The sequence below is a fragment of the Lates calcarifer genome, linkage group LG20 (assembly GCF_001640805.2).
Source record: "Lates calcarifer isolate ASB-BC8 linkage group LG20, TLL_Latcal_v3, whole genome shotgun sequence".
In the NCBI taxonomy this organism is placed as follows: domain Eukaryota; kingdom Metazoa; phylum Chordata; class Actinopteri; family Centropomidae; genus Lates; species Lates calcarifer.
Genome location: NC_066852.1, coordinates 21,641,859 through 21,663,960, shown reverse-complemented (window position 1 = coordinate 21,663,960; position 22,102 = coordinate 21,641,859). Strand labels below are relative to the sequence as shown.

Below are 22,102 nucleotides of genomic sequence, written 5' to 3'. Positions count from 1 at the left end.
ATCGCAAATCCCGACTCTCATCTCAAAGCCAGAATGCCGCGGTGTCAAGATATTTACTGGAAGAAATGAACATAATGTCTCCATGCACAATGAGAATGCCTGTGGGGGTTATTATAATAATAACAACAAAACAGTCACAGACTACATCCCAAGGATATGTTTAGGGATGGGCTCGGGTGAGAGCCGTATAGCTGCATTGTCTGCAGAATACCAAAGGAAATAAGATCCAGAAACTTTCACAGCACAGCACTCGCCTTGACACTTCTCTCCTGCATTTGGTTGAATTAATAATAGTATGTAGACAGAAATGTTTTCACTTGCGTTTTTTCACTCTGTTTTGGGAGAGATACATAGATGATAAAGAAAATCATTTCCAAGTCACTTCATTGTGTTCAAGTGCAAAAAATTCTGACCATAATTTCTTTTCCCCCAGGTTCTCAGCTCCTCCAGGTCCAACCCCAAGCCCAACATGCTCTCAATGACCCTGAACACAGTCGAAGGAGCTGCTCCAGGCTCCATCATTGGCTCCGTGCGCCCTCATGACAAGCATGAATCTGCTATTTTGGAAGGCCAGGTGACCTACCTGGTAGTCGGGGGGACAGACCGGGATGGGACTTTCATGGTGGACCGTTTAAAGGGCGACGTGTATCTGGTACGCGAGCTGGACTATGAGAGGGGGTCGAGGTACACTCTGCAAATTGAGGTGTCTGACTTCTCCCAAGTGTTTCCCAGCAGCTACCATGTGCAGCTGGATATCAATGTGCAGGATAGCAATGACCACACCCCACAGTTCACAGAGGACCCTGTTACCATTGTAATCCCAGAGAACATAGAGCCAGGGGCTTCCATATATACCTTCCAGGCTGTGGATCAGGTGGGAAACTGAAACTGTTTATCTTCTTTAGAAGTTATAATGTTTACCAGTGACTGATTCCCATCATCAATTCTTAGAACAAAATAAGGCCACAGCTTCACTAATTCATGTGCTTTCTCTTTTATAGGATGGGAGCGGACCCAACAGTGAGCTGCATTACTCCATTGAGCACTACTGGCCTGACACACCTGACCTCCTGACCCTTGACCCCTCCAGTGGAGTCCTGACCCTTGGACAGAAGTTAGATCGCGAATCCACACCCTCCCTCTACCTTGTGGTGCGGGCCACAGATCAGGCGGTGGACGCCTCTCAGAGACGCTGGGGTTCAGTTACTGCCCGTGTGTTTGTGACAGACGAAAATGACAACGCTCCCGTCTTCAGCTCTCCATCTGCAGTCAGTGTCATGGAGGACCAGCCTGTGGGGTGAGTGGCATGTTTAAGTGTTGTCTGTTTTTGCTATCCTCAATACCTGCCATTATCAAGTGGCTGATTGTTTGTGATAATCTGACATTTTGTTTGTACCTTTATTGACAGGTTTGTGATTTTATATGTGATGGCTCGAGATGAAGATGAAGGAGAAAATGGCCGGGTGTCATACAGAATCCAGACAGGCAACAGTGCTGGTCGCTTTAGTCTGAACCCCAACACTGGTAAGCTTTTTAAGGGTTCAACACAACCTCTAAAAATAATGTTGAAATCATATAACAGGAGACTGGGGATTTCCCATGAATATCCAATTTACACTCCATCATGGGATAATTAGAGTAAAATTCACCACATCATTTCTTGCATTTGCAATCCTGTTGTGAATGATTTAACACAGTAGGACTAGTATGTGTCCCCTTTTCTGTGGGATTTCATGATTGATAGATAATCAGCGTCCCACCCATGGAAGACCCCTGGATGAACAAAACTTTCCAGAAGATCGTAATTATCCGCTGAAGTGCTGCGTCTACAGGGTCTCAACTGCTAAAACACTCATAACCCTCATAATCCTCTTTACTAGACGATCTTTCAATGCTGTAGAGCAATATTTCACTTGAATAATGCTTTGGTGTTCTTTTCTTGATGGATTTGTTCATGGGAACAGATCTTTATTTGGGCTAGGGACGCGGATGGCCTTTGATATCTTATATATGTGTATGTGAAATCTCTTCATCATTGGAGCTGGGGTGGTGTGGGCGTGCTCAGCTCTGGCTGAGATGGGATTAGGAACCATAAAACAGACATTTAATGCAGCTTCCAGATGGAAGAAAGTCTTTACTTCATTACTGTCAAGTGTCTGGTGCATTAGCAGGGCTTGATTTCACTTCTGGTTTGTTTCTCAGACTGTGTGGTGTTAAAGCTTATGGTTAATAATAGCTGTAATAGCAGATTAGCTTTATATTCCGAAGACATTTACCAAACTGCCTGGCAAATGTGTGTGTGGGGGGGGTATCATTAGACTGATTACTCCTTATGAATTATATGTCTGCTCTGCCAATATTAACTTCCTGTTATTTCACATTACAGTTGCTTTACTGTTTTATCAGCCACTTGAAGGCTTATTATTCCTATGTCTCCTCATTTCTTCTCAAGTAGCTCCAAAAGTAGATAAAACATTTCAGTTCTGCTGTTTGAGAACATTGCATATATTCTTTATAAGCTTGTTCAAGCTATCATTAAGACTCTTGTCAGACTTAAAACTCAGTCCCTGTGCACCATTTTCATGGATGTCGCACTGCATTGATTAAAAAAATCCCGTCTTATGCATGATAATATGCACATAAAATTTAATGTGATTTTGAGCAAAGCTACTCCAGAGAGCACCTTTACTCTATGACTGATTGTGTATCAGTAACACTAAATTGACTACAGAGGCGGATGAAATAGTGCAGTCAGTGTTTTGCATCTGTTTGAGTTTTGCTAAAACATGGAAGCTAGCAGAACTTCACAGAAACATCAGAGCCACAACCTCACAGACCAGTCAACACACGATGTATGTGTTTGGCATATTGTGGTATTAGCACATTACACACATTTCTCAGGCACAGCGTGCCAGCTAAAGTTGTACACTGCTGTGAGCAACAGTACACACACATTTCATATTTCCTCTCATGCTGGCTGACCCTCCTTGTAGTCTGGGTGATGACAAGGGTGTGGGGTATAGACATTAAAGGTAGTAGAGTAACTGAAGCCAGAGTTTGAGCAGTGGAGGTCTGATTCACAGACTCTATCTGAACCAACTTGATTTACATAAAATACACACACCAGCTAATGCCTTGCAGATTTAAAGGATAGCAGATACTGTAACATTGTACAGAGAAACGGAAAATAGCAATAACCTAATTGTGGGGGAGGTTATAGGTTGATTTGAGTTGGCAGCTATGTAGTTCCAGGTTGTAGTCTGGATACTGCATGTGTTTGCTTACACTCCTGTGTTTGTCCATTGCATTAATCATACATGCTAACTGATAAAGCTCTGCAGACTCACATGTGAATGCATGTTCAAAGTGCCAGAGATGAATAGCTGGCATGAAGTAACTCTTGCTCACTGTGGAAACTCTCATAAAGCAAAGCTGTAAAGGGTTAGGGTTAGTGTTTTTGTTTTTACTAGTCCTTGAGGCATACAAATACTGCCTCTCTCAGGTACTCAAAATTATATGTTTACACAAACGATCTAAACACATTTAGACACAAACACACCTACACACACATTTCAAGACCAAAAGAATTCAAATGAGAATAGAGTTTTTAAATGAAGTAATCAAGGAAAGTTCTTATCTGCTGCTCACTGAATGTTTATGTCTTTTGCAGGCTCTCTCTCCATCCTCAAAACCTTAGACCGGGAAGAGCAGGAAGTCTTCAATCTTACCATTGTTGCAGAGGATCATGGGATACCTCAGCTATCCACCTCTCAGGTGCTGTGTGTGCAGGTGATTGATGTGAATGATGAAGCTCCGGTGTTCCAACGAGCAGAGTTTGAGACCCAGGTGATGGAAAACCAAGGACCAGGAACGACAGTGTTGACGGTGACTGCCACTGACAGGGATCAAGGTTGGTTTAAATGTGTTATTTTATATATATAAAGACTAAGTAGAGTCAGTGACCAGGAATCAGGGACATATTGTGGGTACCACAACACCCCAAGAGAATGGCTCAGGAAAAATGAACCGTAAACATATTTTACTCAGATTTTCTGCTTCATAATTCCATAAAATGCTAAAGTCTGTAGACTCCAGGAACACATTTGTTTTATGAATTTTGGATTATTCCAAGAAGGAATGATGTAGGACAAGATTGAGACAGGAAAGCATTAAAAGAAGAAATTCAAAATTTAATCATGACTTAAAGAGTACAGCTGATATACTGGTACAGTACATATGCCTCCAGGAGGAACGCCAGAGTACTAAACAAGAGAGAGACATAAATGGTTTTGAGAAACCACATGATTTTAAAACAAACCACAAGCTCATGCTAATGAAAATGTGTGGTTACAATCATCGTCCAGAGCCTTGTATTTCTGGAGCTTTCATTAGGAGTTTCTAACAGCTCTATGCAGCTTTGGATTCATCACTTCCTTATTACACTGCTTATTTTCGTAATTGCTTGTTTTGTAATGTGCCTTTTATTTTTTTTGGTCTGTCTTGTGTTTTAATATAGGCTCTAATGGCCAAGTGACGTATGGGGGTGTGACAGAGGAAGGCTTCATCATCAACCCTGTGACAGGAGTCATCACCACCACTAAGGAACTGGACACAGAGAAACAGGATCACTACACTCTCACTGGTACTAAAATATCTGTTGTCTTACCCAACACTTTTTGACATGGTCTATACAAATGGAGCTGAAGCTCATTTATATCCACAGAGCACCACAAGTGCATGAATTTAAACTTTTGTGTGGGATCCAGCATTTCATCAGCTTAACAATTTCCAACTCTTATCAGTGTATGCCAGGGACGGAGGGCTGCCTCCTAACTTTGCCAAGGCTGTGGTTCGTGTGGAGGTGCAGGATGTGAACGACAACGCTCCGGTCTTTGCAAAGCTATGGTATGGACTGGAGGTGCCAGAGAACCAGGCCCCTGTAGAGCTTTGCTTTCTCAAGGCCACAGACCCTGACTCAGGTCCTGGTGGAGAGCTGGAGTACAGGATTACTGGTGAGAAACAGTGTTGTGTGTCTATCCCAACTATTAGAATGTGATTCAGTTTACCACAATTACTCTAATTGCTGTTTCCGGGCGTGACTTCTGTGAAAATAACAATATCTTGTGAAAAACAGTAAATTTTTCTCATTTTTGGTGTTTTTCAGGCTGAACATGGTCACGTTTATATTTATAGATCGTTGACTGATTACTGCAGTTGACACATTTTTGGTGATATCTGAAGTTTTACTCAGAGTGTGCAGGATTTTCACTTAGTAGAGATGGGATACATGCAGCATTTGGACTAATGTATTGCTTTTTAACTGGGCTCTTTTCCTCCCATATAAAAGATCAGATCTGCACACAGCTAATCTAGGCTCACTCCTGACATGCTTCTGTCTTATTTCAAATATAGTGCATTCCATACAAACTGGAATACACTCAAACTTTAACTTAGGTGCAGATGGCACAGATGTTCTCCATTTTTGTCTCTTTTTTTAACACTCGTTCCCTATAAAACTCTTGAATTTTTAAAGATTTTTGTTTCTTCTGTAACATGAACTCCTTCCATGCAGCGGGAGACCCTCATGGAGATTTCCAACTTGGCACCAGCACAGGAGCCCTGTCTACCTCGCGCACCCTAGACAGGGAGACGAGGGCAGAGTATACTCTGGAGGTAGTGGCCACAGACCGGGGCAGCCCTGCCCTCAGCACTACTGTCACAGTGCAAGTCAAAGTGCTGGATGTCAATGACAACAGCCCCATCTTCAGCAGAAGTAGCTACTCTGTGGAAGTGTCAGAGGACGCTGCAGAGGGCACACAAGTTTTGGAGGTAAGCAGAAATGGGAATTAAGATGATTAGAGAATCAGAATACAATGCTTTAATAAAACATCTCACTGTCATACATTATATTTAGCTTTAGTAGCAAAGGTGTTCATGTGTCAGTAATACTAATTTAATCATATTTATTTGTCTATCTCCAGGTGACAGCCATAGATGCTGATGATGACCTGAATGGGAAGGTTCTGTATTTCCTTAGCCGAGAGACACACGGAGCTTTTACTGTGGATGAGAACACTGGTCGTATCACCACAGCAGCACCTCTGGACAGGGAAAAAATTGCATCATACAGCTTCCAGGTGTTTGCTGTTGACCTTTCACCTGCTGCACCAAGGAACAGCTCTGCTCAGGTAAATGAGGTTGATGAAAAAAGCCTTGAATTTAGGATACATGAGTATTTTTATGCTCATTGCATTAGCAATACATTTTCTACTTTACCCACATATGACCTCTTTCCTCTAGGTGACAGTCACCATCCTGGATGTCAACGACAACACTCCCTTCTTCATTCAAGATCCGCTGGTCATTGAAGTGTCCAGCAGGCGTTCCCAGCGGGTTCTAGCCACAATGAAGGCCGAGGACAAGGACTTTGGAGCCAACGGTTCTGTGTTTTACCGTTTCGCTATGCCGGTGAGGGGATTTAGCATCAACTCCCTGACTGGGGAGATCCAGGCAACTGAGCCACTGGGAGATCTGACCCAGGCTCAGAGGACATTGATTGTGGAGGCCATGGACCAAGGGAGCCCAGCTCAGTCTGCACAGGGTGTGGTGGTGATTTACGTGAAGGAGGTGGAGTACAGTGGCATTCGCTTCTCTAGGAATGCCAGAGATGTCAGCATACAGGAGAATGCTGCAAAAGGTTGGACATGAATGCATTCTTATTAGGGATCAGTTCATTTGTGGTTTTACACCCTTCACGATCTCTCTGCTGCCACAGTTAAAGAATATTTTCTCTGTTTATCTTCCAAAATCCAGGCACAGCTGTGGCTCAGGCTCAGGCTCAACACCCAGATGGCACACGTAAGGGTATCAGCTACAGCCTCTTCAGTGGGAACAGAAAGCAGGCCTTCAGCATCAGCTCCTCAACAGGTATAACTCACAATAAAAGTGTCTTTTTAAATAATAGACAGTGGATGTGGATTTGAAAAAATTGTACACACAACCATAAAATTATGACGACCTCCTGATCCTCCTTTTCCACTCCCATCTTCTCTTTCCTCCAGGTGAAATCTTGGTGCAAAGCTCCAAGGGTCTGGACTTTGAGGACACCCCCAGACTCCGTCTAGTCGTGAAAGCTGAAACCGTGTCCTCCACATCATTTATGGCTATTAACTTGATCCTGCAGGATGTTAATGACAACCTTCCTCGCTTTCAACTGCAGAATTATGTAGCCTACATGAGAGAGGCACAGGGATATGAAATGCCAATCATACAGGTACTTGAAAATGTAAAAACTGCACAGTAAAAAATATAATGTCAGACTGCTACTTGGTCTACCAGAGTACTCATTCTACCCTTTTCATTCCTCCCCTCCACCTTTTCCCAGGTGGTTGCTGAGGATGTGGATCAGGGCCAAAATGGTCAGGTGACCTATTCCATCCAGTCATCAGGCATGAGCGGCCTGTTCAAGATTGACCCGATGACAGGAAGCATCACCACAGCAGCCATCATGGACCGTGAGATCTTTACCCAGACCAAGTGAGAACAGACCTGTGGTTGAATAAACCAAGAACCATTCTATGTGCTCATTCTGAGGATGGATATATATTTTGCCAGTAATAACTGTCGCTGCATAGTGATGTACAGAAAAGGTCCATTCTATTTACACACAGGAAACATGTATAGAGGGAAAAAATTAGGCTTAGCATGTCATGAATCATACGTATTCACTCAACTAGTTTGTTTAGATAGCTGGTGAGGAGGTTGACATAGTCTGCCGAAGATATAAGCCATGCCAGATGTATCAAAGCTGCAATTTCAAACTCTGTAAATCAACTCCTGATGACTGTAGCTTTTCATAACTTTTTCTATGTTTCATAACAATGTAAGAATGTGTAACCAAAGGTAAAAATGTAAAATTAAGTACATACACACACTTTGATATTCCCTTTGCATTTTCTCTATCATCACCATCGTTAAAATTAAACTTTTAGGACTTCACATGTAATAAGAAACATAAGGAGGCTTTTTGGAAAACCTTTTTTTTTGCCCACCCACAGGCTAGTGGTTACAGCAACTGATAGAGGGAGTCCAAGACTGGCTGGTTCGGCCACATTGACTGTGATCATTATTGACCAGAATGACAACAGTCCCACTATTCCCTTGCCTCAGGAAGTCCGCATTCCAGAGAGTAAGTACTCAGCAAACTCTGTGCAGGCCTAAGGATGTGTAGTTGTGCATCATTGCTGTGCAGAATGGTAAATTGAATGCAACTAACCAGTTTTATGCTATTTCTTTCCCTGTCTATCAGATACGTTGATTGGCACAGAGATCACTCTTGTGACAGGTAATGATGTCGACTCCAGTCCTGCTCTCTCCTACTCCCTACATCTAGACCCAACAGCCTTAGGCAAGTTTGGGATTCACCGATACAGTGGAGGCGTGTCACTCACTGCCCCTCTGGACTTTGAGGAGAAGACATGGTACACCGTTACTGTCAGAGCCACAGACAGCCAGCACCAAACTGAGGCTAACATTACAATACTGGTGGAGGATATTAATGACAATGCACCTGCATTCACCCATGATCTTTACCAGGTAGGTGGACTTATAAATCAAACTAATGTTCTGTTTTCTTATGCAAGTACTTTGATTACATTCAGGGTGTATGTTAACAGACTGATTAACATCCTCCCCTGTTCCTAGTAAGTGTTTTGTCTGTGTATTTTTCTTTTAAAGTACATCATACAGTGTAGAGAGAAATCTGATGTGTTCACTGCATACCACTTGCTATCTGAGGAAATCCAAAGAGTATACTGTACATGTCTTAAAGTTTCTGATGTGTTCATGACTTATAAAACTTGATAGGGAGTTAAATTCACTTCAGAAACAGTTTCTACTTCATCAAGATGGAGAAAATTGCAGTGGTAGACATGTACGCACACTGTAAAAAACACACATGTGCATTCCCAACGTGCCTGCAGTGGGGGTGATAAAAGTTAACTGCCTAATACTGACTGGGGAAAGGTTGCAGAGATGAGCCTGTATAATATTTACTACTCTGTTGCAGGAAATGACCTCAACATGAACATAAGTTCGGGGAAAACAGGAACTACAATATAAAATGCAAAGTTTACAGCTTGGTGACCTCCTCACTATGAGTTCAGGAATTTTATTACAGTATTTATGTTTGCAGTTGTTTTTTTTTTTAAATTTTTTGCATAGATGCTTAAGTGTTGTTTTTCATCTTTTTGCACTCTAGGTAACTCTGCCAGAGCACACACCACCAGGAAGTGCGGTTGTCACAGTAACTGCAACTGATAGGGACTCTGGAGAGAACGGAAAGATCACCTACAGAGTGATGTCATCAACCCAGGAGGGTTTCTATATTGACCCCAACAACGGTAAACAACCTTTTGGCTCCCCTCCTCATGTTTTTTGGTTCACTAAATAAGTTTGCAGTTTTAATTGAAAGCAATATGTAATTCATTACATTTTGAAAGTAAAATAAAAGCTCATCTGACTTTCTCTCCTTGCCATCCATATCCAGGAACCCTGTTCATCAGTCACAGAGCTGAGTTTGACCCTGAACGTCCATCAGTCAGTATTGTCATTGAAGCTCGTGATGGAGGCTCGCCAGTGCTCTCGTCCCTGACTACAGTGCAGGTTCAAATCTCTGACGTCAATGACAACGCTCCTGTGTTCCATCAGTCTGAGTACAGGTCAGTCTACATTCATTACATGCTGGATGTTTTATGGTGTCACCTTCATCAGCTGTTCTTACATATATAGTATTCTTCTGTCTGCAGGGCTACAGTTGCTGAGGACACCATTCCAGGGTCAACAGTATTGACTTTTGAGGCCTTTGACAGCGACCTCTCTCGAGAAAACTGTGGCTTTGACTTTGCTATTGCCAATGGAAATGAAGGAAATGCGTTCCAGATCGAAAGCAGTGTGCGCTTCCTGGAGGGGCGGGGCTTTCAAACTGTTGGGACTCTGCTGTTGGCTGAGGGGCTCGACTTTGAAACCCAGCCACTTTACAACCTCACTGTGGTAGTGTCAGACCGCGGCGTGCCCCAGAGGAGCTCTAGTGTTGCTGCGGTGATAACCATTGGTGATGTGAATGATAACCCTCCAGTGTTCAGCAGAGCAGAATATACAGTGTCACTAAGTGAGGGAGCTACTGCTGGGACTGAGATCATACGACTGACTGCTACAGGTTTGAAAAAGTCTTCTCTTTCCTCCCTCTTTTTTGCTGTCCCTTCCTGACTTTCTCTTTCAGTGAATTTATTGTACTCTGTTGTCTTTTTTTCAGATCCTGACTCAACTCCCAATGCTGAGGTCCAGTATACTATCAGCTCTGGTGATGAGGTGAACTTATTTACCATGGACCAGTGGACTGGAGCTTTGAGGCTTCAGCGAGCACTCGATCGTGAGCACCAGTCCACACATGTTGTCATCATCCAGGCTACAGATGGACAGGGACACTTCGCGCTGGCTCCAGTCATTGTCGAGGTCAAAGACATTAATGACAATCATCCATTCTTCCCCGTGGAAGTCCTGACAGCAAGTATCAAAGAAAACCAACCAGCAAACTCAGCTGTGACTGTTCTCCATGCCATAGATCATGACACAGGGGTTTTTGGCCAGCTAAAGTACTACATGGTTGAACGGCCCAGGGTGGGAAAAGACAGCTTCACGGTGGACCAGAACTCAGGAGAAATCAGAAGCAAAATGCCCTTTGACTTTGAGAAGGTTAACTCCTTTAACTTTGTAGCAATTGCAGTGGATTCAGGCAACCACTCAGCCACTGTGACTGTGCAAGTGTTTGTCACTGGTGAGGATGAGTATGACCCAGTCTTCACATCCTCTGATTTCAACTTTGAAGTTCCAGAGGGAGCCAAGAAAGGTCAGAGCATCGGTCAGGTTCAAGCAAATGATGAGGATGGAGGGGTGGATGGTATTGTTCTCTATTCTCTTCCTGCCGCCTCTCCATACTTTGATGTAAACAAAACCACTGGGGCGATTTTCCTCAAGCTGGACAGCTCAAGCAGCAGTAGTAGTGGTGGGTCAGGACGTGGCAAAAGGGAAACCAGGCTGATGACTCTTGAAGTGAAAGCACACAGTCCTCTGGATACATCTCGCACCTCTACAGCCCAGGTCTCCATCGATGTCACAAATACCAACTTTGGCCTGGCTCCTGACGTCAACATTCTGTTGATTAGCATCATTGCCGTGTCCCTTGGTTTCATCATATTGCTTGTGATCATGGCCGTGGTGGTGTTCCTAGTCAAGTCACGCAGGAGAAAGAAAGGGCAGGATACAGGAAACAGAACCGCTGCCTCAGGAACTGCTCTGCAGAAACTAGATGAATGCAACTCAGGACCTGGAGGAGAAAGGATATACCATCAGGCCTTGCCAGGCTATGCTGGAGATCAGGGTGGTGCTGGTGGAGGTCCCTACACTAGAGGGGGCTCTCTGGATCCCTCTCACTCCAGTGGAAGAGGATCAGCTGAGGCAGCGGAGGATGATGAGATTAGGATGATAAACGAGTACCCCCGTGTCGCCTCCATCACCTCATCCATGCAGGAGCACATCTCGGCCAGAGGACCAGACTCTGGAATACAGCAGGACGCTGACCAGCTCTCTGATATCTCCTGTGAACCCGCAGCTTTGGAGGGCAGCACCTGGTTCAAAGGAAAGAAACTTGGAGGCAGTCTCAGTGGGACCTTGCTCTCTGGACAGCTCCCAGTCTACAGGGACGAGGGAGGTGGGTACCTGGGAGTAGGCCGTGGCCTCAATATTTCCCTGCCCAAGGATTATGCCTTCCCCGAGGACGGTAAACCTTCAGTGGATGGTTCCCTCACAGCTATCGTTGCCAGTGATGAGGAGCTCCGTGGAAGCTATAACTGGGATTACCTGCTTAACTGGTGCCCACAGTTCCAGCCTCTGGCCAACGTCTTCACAGAGATTGCCAGGCTGAAAGATGAAACTGCTCAGCAGAGCCAGAACCCTCGCCAACCCTTCCAGCCCAAGCCCAAAATGGATCCCAAACCTAGAATTGATCCTCCACCACTCATCACATCAGTGGCCCACCCAGGGGCCATGTCAGTCCCACCTAAGGTCCCTGTGATTGGAAGGACATTCCCACATTTGGCCTCACTCCGTAGGTCCCCTATCAGTCATGAGGGATCCATTTCATCAGCAGCAATGTCCCCCAGCTTCTCCCCATCTCTGTCCCCTCTGGCAGCTCGATCTCCAGCTGTTTCTCCCTTTGGAGTTACCCAAGGGCCCTCAGCATCAATGATCAGCACCAGGGAGCCCTCGCTGGACCAGAGTCCTGATCACGAGATGAGAATATGATGGAAAAATTAGAAAACTATTTAAGGAAGGACTTTAAGAGAGACAACCTGAACAAAGCCTGAGAGAGCATCCCTCTGGCTGTTCTATTCCATGGAACTTAAAGCAAGCAATGGTGTCAGTTGTACTGTCATTCTCAGAAATCATTGTTTTCGTCAGAAGAATGATGGTTTCACAAATGTCCAGTGTTCAAATGTCTGACCATATGGATTCTGGACAATAAACACACCCATAAAACATACTTAACTTTCTCCTGGTAGAATATTTGCATTCTTTGAAATACTTCCATTGGTCGGCAGTGTTACAGGAACACACAAAAGTGGAACATGTGCCTGGGTTGACAGGACCAGCCCACCCTTCCACAGTGACGCAGGTCTCCACAAACTGATAAGAGGTAAACTGACCTCTTCTTGGGAATGTGAGTTTACCATGCCCTGCCCCTGCAGTTGGAGATCCCTTAGTGTGTAGATAGATAAATGTGTAGTTTTCATGTTACCTCGCTGGCTGGCCAGAGAGTTAAGGACCTTGTTCCTCTCTTTGTGTCTGTGGACATTTTTACACTCCAGTATTAAACTCATCTAGTGGCTGCTTTTAAAATGGCTGCTGGACATGTGTGTGAATCCCATGGACAGACAAACGGCGTGTGTTCACTAAGAAACTGATTCATTGAGTTGCCAATGCATCACACAGTGGAAGAGCGACGGTGATTGTTGTTTTTCTCACCAATTCAGATGACACTTCTTTTAATTTTACTTTTATTTTTATATATTTTTATATGAAATTATGATTTCCAGAAATGCCATTATTCCGCATCGAGAGGTTATTGTTTTTGTGTATTTGCATATATGTATATTTGTATGTATGCAGGCTACATTATGTACTGTATGTGTCTCCTAGGTTTTTAGAGACTCTTGTGACAGTTTTGTTGTGAGTGAGAGGGAGACTTTTGTGTTTTTAGCATTATTTATATGAAAAGAAGACTTGCTGCCCCATTTCGACAGTAGGAAACCGAACGCAGCTCACACTATACAGTGTTGTTACCTTAAGACTTTTTCTTTTTTTTTTTTTGTCAAATTGTAGATCATTCAAAATCCAAAACAACAACTGGATGAAAACCTGTGTACCAATCTAAATGCCTGGTTCTCGAGCAGTTCAGCACTCTTGTTGTTGTGTGCAGTTATGCACAACAACTGATCCCCTTTGTTTTTCAGGGACAGGTCAATTTTGCTGATCACCTCTGTGTCTTTAAAAAAAAAGTGCTTCCTAAAGTCAATTACATCAGTCATTAATTTTAATGCATTTTACTGTGAAGTTGTTCATCTCAGCACAACGGAAATAACATGCAACGAACAGGCTGGGATTCTCGTCAAAGAAAAGTGGCATAACTTGGACAAATGTAGCACATGAGCCAGACAAGTGGGAAGCAGAAGCCTGAATGCATGAGCCCTGATGAATGTACAAGGATTTAGCAACCAGTACAGTATTTATTTCCATTTTAACTCTCTGTTCTGTGCATTTTATTTCCGTGATCCACACATCAAGACTGTCACCGACATGATGAGGTGTTTTCAGGTTCCATGTGTTTAACTCATCATCTGCACCTTCTCTCTTTTTTCCCATCATTCAGATCCAGTTTTAGTAATCTGCTAGTGTAGCAAGAGGCAAAAGGCTTTATGAATGTCTTTTTCATTCTTCCATGTGTACTTATGCTTCTGGCCTGTTTTTAATCTTTTTTGGGGTAATTGCAGATTGGATGTCCTCTTGTTTTCAAGAGATGACTTCTACCTCTGTTCTTTGTTCAACATAACCCTACAAATCGCCTCATGCAAAGCTGGCAGTGGTTCAGCTAAAAGCTACACAACTCCCGCACATGTTCTCAACTCATAATCATGCTGTCTCAGAAACATTTCTGTATTGGAGGACCTCCATTTGGAGTTCAGTTTGAGATGAATGCCAGTGACTGATCAGTGGAGCAATGGCAGAAAAAAGCTGTACATGTATTTAAAGCAAATAATAAATTCCTACTGATCTCTTTTGACAAACTGGAGTCAGACTTCATCTTTTTTTCAGAATTCAAACTAGGCTTTGAGGGAAGAACTGAAAAGTAATTTAAGTTTAACACAGTTCCAGTTATCTGGGCTGTGAGGGGGTAACTTTGAAGAGTTAAATCCAGCTATTTATGAGAAGACTGCTACCAAAGGGGGGGGCAGACTTGCCTTTGGGCAGAATCACAGCACAGCACAGCACAGACTGTATGAGGACAGCAGGCCAGGAGACCAGTATGGTCACCATCTGGTTTTGAAGAGCAGTAGATATTCACCTGACTGTAACTGAACAGTAGCCCATGGCTGCAAGGTGCTGGAAACCAAGACAGACAAAACAGTTTAACGTGAAATTGAAAAGACACAATAAAAATGCTGAAACCCAGAATCTGATGTTTGCAAACTGACAGTAAAATGAGTTGTATATAGAATCTAAAAACAATGACATAGGCCTATTTGATGACTAATAATGCAGGATTATACAACATTATATAACATTATATGTACACTGAACCCCAGTCTTGACAAAATGTGTATAGCTTGGTATCACATATACAGTTAATTGTACTTCTGAATTCAGATTTCTCATCCTGAAAAACTACCTCCTGTATTTGTTTCTCACTAACAAGTATCTAGGGTAAGGGATGAGACGATATAAGATTTTCATCGCGATAAAAAAAGACACTCACAGTAAGTTTTGAGTCGTGAGTTTCCGTCATCGGGATAATTGTGAATGGGAATAATCGTTAAAATCCTCTCAAGTGACTTAAAAAGCTGTCTAGCTTGCTCACATACAGTCCTGTGTTGATTGATTTTGAATTGCCACAAGGGGGAGCCTGCATCCTCCAGTGATTACAAAATGCGAAGTCTGTCATCATGGCGGAACGTCCGGTTTGCCCGTTGTATCCCCGCAAAACAAAGTTAAGTCGGATGTGTGGAAATACTATGGATTACAAAACTAAGAACTCCAGGTAAAATTAACTAACGTTACTGTCAGTTACCTAACGTAGCAAGTGTTGGTTCACTAACGCTGACGTTTATCTAAATGTTTGTTACGTTATGATGTTAACATGGCGTCGCTAACGTTACCTGGCTAGCTAACGTTAGCTATGTAGCTTAACAGCAAATAGCTATTCTGTCTCAGACCATAGACTGTATAGCTACTGTATACGGAGAACTGACTGCAATTTACTACAGTTTTTCCTCTAACGTTAACCGCAACATTAATTTGGCCACAGCCCATGAGAAACAGTTAAAATAAATTATTATTTATTTTATTTATATATTGATATTTTGAGTATAAAGTTGCTATTTTTATTTATTTTCCTTTACTTTTGCAGGGGAACATCATGATTTATAATTACCATCACTGAGAAGGATAATCACACAAAAAAATTTAGTCGTATCTATGAAGCAATACAAATATTTGTTTCTTACCAAAGTGTAATGTATAGGGATTTCAATGTGTTTTTGAGCATATTTTTCATGATTGTTGCAATAATATCGTTAATTGCAATTATTTTGGCCAGGATAATCGTGAAATGAAATTTTCATATGGTCCCATGCCTACCTTGGATGAAGTTATAGGAAATATATTTTTCTATCATAAGATACAGTAAAAGTCAGCCTTTTGTATCTGAGAAATCTGAGACCTAGCCAATATCCAGTCAACAGTAGATTCAGTTCTTCCAGCTCATATAAAGGCATATGATGTTGATATAGCTGAATAATTACAAAATGTTTATTTCATATGGAGCACAGACATGTTTGCGTAGCTGCTGGGGATTTCTGCCTCATTTGGTCATCACACAGAACTGTGCAGTGCTTCTCTGTTATTGTTATGTACAGAAGGAGCTGAACATAGATTTTGACAAGGTGTAAGAGAAAGAGCCAGAGACAGAAGCTCCTGTGGTAAATGTGAGCCACGCAAGACTTCTTGTGAAATGAGAGGTGATGATGAATTGCACATTTGAAATGCAAACCATATTTGAATGTTGACATGATTGCGTTATTTATATAGTGAATGATTACTTACATTGCTTGTCGGCCGGGGTACAACTGTACAGTTCATGGAATGATTAGACATGCATGTACATTCATTCGGTATTATACAATTATATTTCATCTGGCGAATTTAAAAACATAATAACTAAACTATAGTCTTGCCTGTGAGGGAATCAAAAAAAAAAAAAGCTTGCTGCCTTCATTTACGCCTTCACCTCAACACAGCTGTGTTTACAGCCTGCTGTCCCAAGACTGCTTTTGTAACCCACTCTTTCACTAACTTCACACAGCTCCAAATAATCACAAGCACACACATGCACATGCACACACTTACTTAGAGGCTGTTACACAGTCACACACATGCCCCACAACAGTCTCCCCAGCTGACTTTGGCCCTGATCCAGCTCCTACAGGCACATAGTTGGCAGGTTTGTTAGTCGCAAAATCTGGTCTGAAGCAGAAGTCTGTCCCATGAAGACTTACAGAGGATGTGAGCCAAATACAGTATGAAAATCTTGATACAGTACGATATTTGTGTATGTGCGTGTTTTGTGTAGTATATATGAGAGATTTTAATATTTCTGATTTTGTCTGTGCTTTACCCACTGGTTGGAAGTGGGCATGGTTTTAACAACATTTGAATCACAATCTGATGACAAGTGTAGGGTCATTTGCTTATGTTACCAGGACACATTTCTGATTAATTAATTAGCTGAATTAGTGAGTATTACGCTTCTTTTTAAAAAAAATTAATGTAAATGTTCGTAGGTACTTAATTAGTCATGAATGTGCAATATTATAGAAAAATACTTATGATTTGGAACCAAGTTTAAAGGGGCTTTAATAGGCTCAACATCTTTTATGAGGGTGTTGAGACCTCTGATAATATTACTATAAAATGTGAAATTTGGTGCAAATCTGGAATCAGATAGATTTACAGAATTGTTAAGTTTTAAGTGGTCTATAAAGACATTTTGCCTAAACAGAGATACTACTGTATACCATCAATCTGTCACTCAATATGTAGTGTTCACTGCTCAATTAGATGAGAGGTTTACTCTTACACCAGCACATAAGTAGCCCATGAGTTACATTTTAGTGGAGTACAAGATTTTCAATGTGACTTTAAATAGGTAAGAAAGCATCACTTTCATCGACAGCTTTTGGAATTTGTTTAATAGCCAGAAAAGTCATCTCAAGAGTTTGGAACAGAAGTGAAGGCTTTGGAGAAACACAATTACGTACACTGATAAATCTTATTCTCCTCAAATGTCAGCAAACTCTGTTAAAGACTGTGTTTTCTTTCCTGTGGGTCTGGGTAATCTGCAGCTGTGCTCTCTGGGAATCAGGCCTGTAAACATCACATTAAACTTGGCCCACGCTGTAGTTAGTATCCAGGTGCTCTTATATTCCGACTTTGATCACTTCAACTTTATTAGATGATGAATCAGAGCGCGTGCATAAATGTACAGTTACTACAAAACAAAATATGCAGGCTGCTCTCAAGTATGAAGTATTGTGCGTGGTATACTAGAGACAGTATTCATGAATGTAGGTCACTGCTCAGAAAGGGAGAGCAAAAGAGAAAAATGGGGAAAAAAAGAACGAAACATGAACAGCCACAATCTTTATTGTAACTTTTAACCAATGTTGAGGTACTGCAGGGATTTTTTGACCTGCTATTTGTCAGAGGAGGAGTAAAGTGAAGACATATTAATGAAAAAACTGTTGCTAAAATAAGTTCCAAATGTGATGTCTGTTGCGCAAGCGTAGCAATATTGTGTGTTTGATGTTATTTTGAAAGAAAAATCTGCAAACATCAGAAAAACATGAATCAATTTTCCAAGAGGATTCTCATCTTAATGCTTAAATTGAATTCACTCTGATGAAATACTAATGAAACAAAACTTTAAACTAAAGTCTGTTTTCGTTTTAAGTCTACTAGAACTTAATATAAACTAATTTCTATCCTCTAAAAAGTAAAGGACGTTAATTATGCTGATGGTAAGCTGCACTGATCATAGCAGTAGATTTCATTCCACCACAAGAATAGTTTGCATATGCGTAGCCCCCTTCTTTCTCTGTCTTACCCACAATCTTATTAATCGCACATCTAGAAAAAGTAAAAACTGAATAAATCTGGCATGCCTGAGGATATGGCCAATACTACTAGGGCCTTGTTTTCTCATAACTGTCAAAGCACATGTTTAGTGACCAAATATTTTAAGGGGAACTCCACTGCTTTACACAGGAAATTCAGTTTACTTGTCACTAGGATTATATGCAACACCAGTTGTAGAGGTATAATGTCTTCTGTGGCTCTGGAGGAATCTTCCAAAGCCTAAAGAAATATTATGTAATGTTAAATATTATGTTATCCCTGCTTGGACCTGAGATGTAAAAGTTTTGAGAGGGTGGGCATTTAGGAGGAAATATAGGATTCAGTTTCATTGTTGCTTGCCCAGTGCTAAGGATAAAAGTTATCATATCTCTGCCTCTGCTGTAATATGTATTCAGTGGGAAATCTAAAGTTAATTTAGTTTCTATTGACAAAGATCTCAGAAGCTTGTTCATCACTTTGCATTTCACTTTATTTGAGTCAACAATGTGATATTCCCATTATGGTTAGTTAAGAATATTTCAATTCTAAAATCTATTCATAGTGTCCTATTCACCCGGAAATCTCTTTGAACAGATTCCCAGAACTACAAACAAGACCTGTAGACGTTGGCTAAAGTAACTTCTGCTCCAAGGTCAGCAGGGCCCCAGTGAATCTGTTCCCCCTCTCTGGTATCTCAATCCCAGGAAATTACCATGAACACATACATCCTTACACAGTGACATTCAAAGGCTCACATCAGTACCTCTGGTGCCAAGATCCAGTTTCATGCTGTTTATCAGTTGTTATCTCTGCTGGCAAAGGAAAAGCTTCTCACTGCTTTCCATCGCTGGGTTGTTAGGGAGACGTGCACATGTGTGTGTAGAGTGTGTGATGTTGGTGCACAAGTTGATTTCCTGTTTGTGGTCTGTTTGCACATTGATACCATCATGTGGTCAAATTCTTAATATCAGTTTTGTTAAAAACAGCCTTGATTTACAGTTGATCACTGTTTCATTAACCCAAAGTGTTGCAGAGTTCTTTCCATCCACACTGCAAAGGCAAACTGTACATTTACCAAACTTAATGCAACTTAAACCAGTACAGAGTTAATATCTGCCTCCCTTTTGTGCACTGCCACTTGCGTGACTCACAGGATTCATGGAGGAAAAACAGTCACCGGGGCTCTTTGGCTCGTGGCCTTTGGATTGCTATTTTTAGTGAGCTTTCACTTTTTTTTCTGTGGCATCAAGCGGAGAAAAAATGACAGGAAAAAGGAGCCAGCTGAGTCAGAGTGAGCCTGGTTCTCATTTGTGCTGACCTTGTGTTACAGGACTCCTTCACTAGTGTCACTCACACTCTACACTGCAGGAGGGAGGAGGGAGGAGAGCGAGATGGAAGGGAGCACAGTAGAGATGTCAAGGGAGGCTGTCAAGGAAAAACAAAACGTAATTTAGCTCTGAACTTATCTGGACAATAAAATTGAGTCACATTCAATGTTAGAGAGCCAAAATAGCAGGTCGGTGTTTGAACTCTGCTATACAATGTTAGTTAGTGAGAACATAGAAGAATTGAAAGGAATAATTCCACCGAGAGTTTGGTGCGGTTTTAGCCTCTCTAATTGATATTTTGATGGAGTATTTAATGTACGCTGTTTGTACATTGTTTAAAAATAGGATCATTACGTTTTTCAGATTTAAAAAAAAAGTTCTTGGGATTGCAGCACAGAGCAAATCCGTCAGAAAACCAAAGTATAAATCTGTCTAAAATATAGCTCCTGGATGTTTCCGTGTGAGCGTGCAGGTGTCAAATACCCTGGTAAGAGCCCAAACATTTCAGTTTATGATCAGTCAATCAATCTGTTGGCTTTCAGAGGGATCGAAGTACCTCAGGCAAAACGTGAATTATGAGTTATGTCACATTGTTCCAAAAGCTCTTTACAAATGTACAAATGTTACAGCTATGTTGAGTCTCTGTAGCACTGGCATTAATGTTTGGAGCAGTATTTAGTTGCTTATAAATTGAACTTTCCATTCATATGATGATCAAATTAGTTTGGCCATCATCTTGCATGGTAGCTTGCTGCACTATGTTTATGAAAATCTGTATAAACGCAGGTTGTTTACTGTGATGATTTTCCCCTATGAGACTTTTTTTGTGGCAGTTACTTTCCTTGCTGTGTCAGTTATGGTTGTGCTCCCTGTCCTTGTGTGTTTTTCCCTCCAGTGTTTCATCCCCTCACCTGTTCCCAGTCACACCTGCACCTCATTCCATAATCAACCAGGACTCTCTCTCTCTCTCTCTCTCTCTCTCTCTCTCTCTCTCTATATATATATATATATATATATATATATATATATATATATATATATATATATGAATGCCCTTTCTTTGTTCCTTTGTCAGTCCATGTGTTCTGTTTCCTTGTGCTTCTGCTGTTAGGATTTTCCTGTGGGTTTTCCTAGTGTCTCTGACTCCTGACCCCCTGCGTGTGTTTTTGCCTACCAGTGTTCCTGCCATCTCACTCATCTGCTTGTAAGCCTGCTCCTTTTGTTATTCAATTATCATCATAAAATCTTTCTGCCTTTGTGTATGTCTGCATTTGGGTCCTGAAATCCTGAACCATTTTCAGTGAACAGTTTCACAGTTTCATGTGACAATTGGATTTACTCACAATAAGTTTTGATTTTGTGGGGCATTTATTTAGTCAGCCTGTAATGCTGGGGAAATAATAACAAACATTACGGTATCATTACAGTAACATGCATATGCTCTTTCACATATCTGCTATGTTCTCCTCAGGAATACCTTTAGTCTCTCTCGAAATGAAATGAAAAAGGACAATGAGTTTATTAAGATAAATTTGAGAACAATTTCTTATACAAGATGACAAGATAATTACTTTGTGGACTTGCACTAATGAACCTAATTAAATTATCAGCTATCACAGCCACTCAGCTTCCATGGTCTACTGATAATCTGACTTTTATTGCTTTCTTTCATCGCTAGCTTTTTAAATAGTCTTGTGTGCTGAGGAAAGTTTCCTTATTTTACAGTTAAAAATCAAGACTGTAAATGGAAATTCTTCTGGGTTTTCCACCTAATGTGTGAAATAAATGGAGCAACAAAACCAAGTACATGATCAGACAGCAGAACCCCCAAACAGATTTCACTTTTGACATCACAATCCTTCGTAGTCGCCTTCCATTGCCTTTACTGATTGTGAAGAATGAAGAGCTGTAACCCATTTAATCATGATCTCATGCTCTGAGGCTGAATGGGCCATTCAGCCCTGCACAGGTTGTGGTGCCGCCAGCCAACACATTATAGGGTGGGGTGCCTTTCTAGTTAGTAATTCTTTATGCATGAATTACGGGCTATGGTTACTAAGATGGGGTTCAAAGGTCATGTGGATGGCACCCAGTTGGAAAGTACAGAGGAAAAGGGAGGGACACTGAGTTAGTGTTGGCCGAGATTATTCAATCATCCCTGCTCTGCAAAACTCCTAATGGACTCCATACCTTTCTCTCCCTCATCTCTTCACTTTATTCACTCTTGTTTCTCTCTCTCTCTCTTCAACTTCACATTTCTACAGTAGGCA

General features: G+C 41.6%; 1 protein-coding gene across 1 annotated transcript in view; it reads left to right on the top strand.

Moving 5' to 3' along the window:
- The window catches only part of LOC108893744 (protocadherin-16), an 83,186-nt gene extending 68,787 nt beyond the window's left edge, over window positions 1-14,399 (top strand). Inside the window, exons 12-29 of the mRNA XM_018692061.2 lie at window positions 434-874; window positions 1,002-1,297; window positions 1,409-1,524; window positions 3,671-3,910; window positions 4,517-4,642; window positions 4,803-5,012; window positions 5,573-5,829; window positions 5,982-6,188; window positions 6,301-6,697; window positions 6,814-6,927; window positions 7,062-7,273; window positions 7,385-7,536; window positions 8,058-8,188; window positions 8,309-8,595; window positions 9,260-9,401; window positions 9,548-9,719; window positions 9,807-10,216; window positions 10,313-14,399. Coding sequence (XP_018547577.1) covers window positions 434-874; window positions 1,002-1,297; window positions 1,409-1,524; window positions 3,671-3,910; window positions 4,517-4,642; window positions 4,803-5,012; window positions 5,573-5,829; window positions 5,982-6,188; window positions 6,301-6,697; window positions 6,814-6,927; window positions 7,062-7,273; window positions 7,385-7,536; window positions 8,058-8,188; window positions 8,309-8,595; window positions 9,260-9,401; window positions 9,548-9,719; window positions 9,807-10,216; window positions 10,313-12,360 — 5,958 coding nt within the window. The 3' untranslated portion in view covers window positions 12,361-14,399. The remainder of the gene's footprint in view (window positions 1-433; window positions 875-1,001; window positions 1,298-1,408; window positions 1,525-3,670; window positions 3,911-4,516; window positions 4,643-4,802; window positions 5,013-5,572; window positions 5,830-5,981; window positions 6,189-6,300; window positions 6,698-6,813; window positions 6,928-7,061; window positions 7,274-7,384; window positions 7,537-8,057; window positions 8,189-8,308; window positions 8,596-9,259; window positions 9,402-9,547; window positions 9,720-9,806; window positions 10,217-10,312) is intronic.
- Window positions 14,400-22,102: the final 7,703 nt, after the last annotated feature.